Source organism: Triticum dicoccoides, chromosome 7B (genome assembly GCF_002162155.2).
Source record: "Triticum dicoccoides isolate Atlit2015 ecotype Zavitan chromosome 7B, WEW_v2.0, whole genome shotgun sequence".
Lineage (NCBI taxonomy): Eukaryota > Viridiplantae > Streptophyta > Magnoliopsida > Poales > Poaceae > Triticum > Triticum dicoccoides.
This window is the reverse complement of record NC_041393.1, coordinates 629,792,496-629,796,402: the sequence shown is the minus strand read 5'-3', so window position 1 is coordinate 629,796,402 and position 3,907 is coordinate 629,792,496. Positions and strand designations below refer to the sequence as shown.

Sequence of the window (3,907 nt, the reverse complement as noted above, 5' to 3'; positions counted from 1 at the left end):
CATATGTGGATGTGAGAAAGTAGTTGAGGGTTTTGGAGCATATCAGTAAGCACTGTGGAGCAAGAAACTCATTAAGCAACACCTCATCCCTTCTTGATAGTATTGACTTTTCCTATAGACTCAATGTGATCTTGGATCACTTAAAATATAAAATGTAGAGTCTTAAGCTTTTGAGCTTGAGCCAATCCTTTTATCCTTAGCATTTTGAGGATTCACTTTTCTCATCCATGCCATGCCATTCATTGAGCTTTTTCCTGAAATATTTATCTTGGAATGATGTTAGCTCAATGAGCTATATGTTGTTAGGAATTACCAAAACCACCTAGGGATAGTTGCACTTTCACAATCACATACATGTAGCGAAAAACGGTCTATAATATGCTGGATCCCACATAAGAATTTTCGGAATGATCAAATATACGAGATCTATTCGGCGCATAAGATCCACCTCTGTCATGTAAACGGGAGGTTATTTTGCCAGCAGTTTACGAGATCTGCTAGAGATGCTCTAAGCCATGTGGATGCTCAAGTCCCGATTGCATTTCTCTTTCTCTTTTTGGACCTTCCAAATGTCATGATCAGTCTGAACTTTTTCCTCTTTACTTTCGGGTTGGGTTGTAAACTGCACTGTACCTCTGTTCCAGGCCCGTGGATGAGGGGGAGCGAGGTGAGTGACCACACAGGGCCTCCAAAACCGTGGGGCCCCATCGAGAGAAAAAAACCCTTCGTATGATTGCTAAAGAAACAGGAAAGGAAACTGATGTACCTGTGTACGTGACAGCGTGACAACGTGGTGTCTTTGATTTTCCTTTTTGAGATTTTGCGTGATGTCTTTGATGCATGCGGGAGTCTAGGCTGCTAGTGCTAGAGGCCCAAATAACAGACTTAAAGAAGGTTGGAGGCCCAGCGATTGCAGACGAACAGGCAGCAAACTGCCGTCTAGGTCTCACGAGCGGCGATCGGGGATTGACGAAGGCCCTAGCAGTCGTGCCGGCGCCGGCACAGTTACTTCTGATCTAATCCCATTGCTGATCGTCTTGCAGCATGAAGATGCAACAGCCGGGACCGTGGTTCTGTTCGTTGCTTCAATCAGGATTGAGGAGCACCTCCAGGCCAAACTATGTTTCAATCTCCCAGTGCAAGGTCTTATTTTCAGTTCATTTTCTTTGTATTTGAATGATCTATTCATCTAGCGACCGTTAGGAACTAATTGGATTATGTTTGATCAATGATCACTTATAACTTGTTAGGTTTTGTTCCCGAATCTTCATCATGTCTAGTAGAATTAGGAAGCATGAATCCGGTTCTGCAAAGCGTAAGAAGAAACAAAAGACTTGAAGATGATGCTCAATCTCTAACAGGTTCCCTTGATAGATATTTGGTGGAAGACCCCCAACATAATTGTGAAAATCAAACTGCAGATGTTAATGTTGATGATGGTTGCGATGATAATGCAACAGAGGTTGAGGCTCATGATGCAGAAATTGATGATGTAATATTGCTAGTGAAGGGGTGATGGTAATTTTGCCGATGGAGGTGATGATGTTGATACTAGCAATGAAAACGACTTGAGATACGTCCATTGTTTTGCAATCCCTTTACCTTTTTAGCATTAATGCTGATATATGTCTAAATAAGATACAAATAAAACAGACTTGAAGTTATATAATAAAGCGAGAGTATGCTTTACACATAATAATTCTTTTGTTTAAAATTTTAGGCCGCATTTTGGTTTTCGCCCATGGCCCTGAATTTCTGGAGACGGCCCTGCTCTGTTCCAAGTTTAATGAATTTTCATTAGTGAAGTTTCTTGGTCCTTCGGGATCCAAGCATCGTTCAAAAAAGAATATAAAAAGCTCAAACGTATCTCTTATTATAATTTCACCAGCGGAAAACAAATAGTATTACATACATACAAAGGTAAATCCTCTGAAGAGTATGAGTGGCATCTCGCAATTTACACACTATACAAAAGGAAAGAACACTCAGATAGCTAGCATGGCGTAGCCGATGCCTGCTGCAAGCGTGCCGATCAGGCCTGCCGTCACCGGAGCAGCCGCGCTTCCCGGCGTGGTCGAGTTCGCCCCGTCGGCGGCCGGCGCCGGCGGGCTGCTCGTGTCGGATCCAGGGGTGCCCGGCGATGATCCGCCTCCAGGTGTACCCGGCGACGGAGCTGGACCTGCCGGTGATGCTGGCGAGACCGGGGTTGTCCCGGGAGCAGCCGCCGGAGTCATCGGGCTCGGCATCGGTTCGCTGGACGGCGGTGCCATGGAAGGAGGGGACATCGGGCTGGGCATCGGCGCGGCGGACGGCGGTGTCATGGAAGGCGGCGACATCGGGCTGGGCATCGGTGCGGCGGACGGCGGTGTCATGGACGGTGGTGACATCGGGCTGGGCATCGGCGCGGCTGACGGCGGTGTCATGGACGGTGGTGACATCGGGCTCGGCATCGGCGCGGCGGACGGCGGCGTCATGGAAGGAGGCGACATCGGGCTGGGCATGGGCGGCGCGGACGACGGCGGCATGGAGGGGGGAGGGGGCGGCGGCAGGAGGCCCGGGGGCGTGTGGTCGACGGAGAGCACGACGACGATGAGCTTCTGCTCCGCCTTGCAGCTGGCCTCGTTGCCGCTGATGAAGAAGAAGGGGCCGGAGCGGTCGAGCGTGAAGACGGTGCTGCCGCCCTGGAACTTGCTCACGTAGGTCGTGGTGTTGCACGCGTTGTACGCCGCCTGGTCCACCAGCAGCACCGAGTCCGTGTCCTTGGGGTACACGAACACTGTCAAAAAAACAGAGCAAAACATCGTCAGTTCACGGTTCACCATGCATGGCCAGGAGCCTTCGTTGGCTCTATCGTTGGGTCGGGCGTGGACTGGAACTTACGGAGCTGGTCGCCGATGATGAACCGCATCCTCGCCGACCACGTGTTCAGCGGCTCGGCGCCGGCGGCCGGCACGCTCCACCCCCGCTGCTCGCCCACCCGGTACTGCGCCGCGCTCGCCGCCGCGGCCGCGAGGGCGAAGCATAGGAGCCCTGCCAGACCACGAGGACTCGCCATGTGGGGAAGATCACTGAGTAGTTCCTAACTGCACTGATAAATATCAACCCTCGAGCAGTGCAACTTTGCAAGTGCACTTTGTGATCGGCGTGTGTGGTGTGGCGAGCTTGGGAATGAGGAAGAGACAAGGGTGGTTGGGGGTATTTGAAGCGATCGATCTTCCGGGCTGAACGCAAGGGAACTGCGACTTTACGTACGACGTGTCAGGCCTCGTCGACCACTCGGAGCCAAGTTCGCCAAGGCATCGTATCCATCAAGACGGTTCGACGTATCTTTCACGGGACTGAAAGTTTCAGGGGCTCGCTCGGATTGGAACCTTGACGAATCGCCGGTTGACGCCGGAATAGTAAGTCTAGTCTATGCCCCTGGGTGCACGCGCACGCCTGCGCGGCCGGGGAGAGGACGGGTGTCCTCCCGTCAGAACACACACGGTTTCCCGGAGAAAGTTGGGAACGTGCGTACGATGGCGGGCGGCGTCGTTGTCGGGGACTGATGAGTCGACGTGGGGGATGCTGTCCACCGCACACAGGTCGACAGCGGGGACGGGGACTCGATATGATGCCTCGGTCGCCGGCTTCGGTCGTTATGTCTGTCTGTATGTTGGCCGAGGAGCGGGAAGTGGAGTTTGAGTTCGTGTGGAAAATTGACGATGATGCTCTGTTTTGTTTTTCGGAAATGTTAACGCCCACACGTGTGGGCGTTTGCACATCGTCCACACGCCTCCATCACCACTCATTTTGCCACGTATGAATAGATGACATCAGCAGAATTTTTTTTGATTTTCAGCTTAAAAATGTTGTATCTTCTAAATAAAAAACCGAACTTAAAATCCGTTTTCATCATTAAATCAGT

General features: G+C 51.3%; 1 protein-coding gene across 1 annotated transcript; it reads right to left on the bottom strand.

The window, feature by feature from the left end:
- Positions 1-1,849: 1,849 nt before the first annotated feature.
- On the bottom strand, positions 1,850-3,178 carry LOC119340964 (vegetative cell wall protein gp1-like). Its single transcript, XM_037612865.1, has 2 exons — positions 2,881-3,178; positions 1,850-2,776 (listed from the first exon to the last, which is right to left on the bottom strand). Exons 1-2 carry the CDS (start codon positions 3,053-3,055, stop codon positions 1,986-1,988), a joined length of 966 nt encoding a protein of 321 aa, XP_037468762.1. The 5' UTR covers positions 3,056-3,178; the 3' UTR covers positions 1,850-1,985.
- Positions 3,179-3,907: the final 729 nt, after the last annotated feature.

What these genes read in the sequence shown, in the direction of transcription:
- LOC119340964 (XM_037612865.1), bottom strand. Translation starts at nt 3,055, where the DNA reads ATGGCGAGTCCTCGTGGTCTGGCAGGGCTCCTATGCTTCGCCCTCGCG. An exon ending in CATCATCGGCGACCAGCTCC is followed by an intron (nt 2,777 to 2,880) that starts GTAAGTTCCAGT and finishes TTTTTTTGACAG; the next exon opens with TGTTCGTGTACCCCAAGGAC.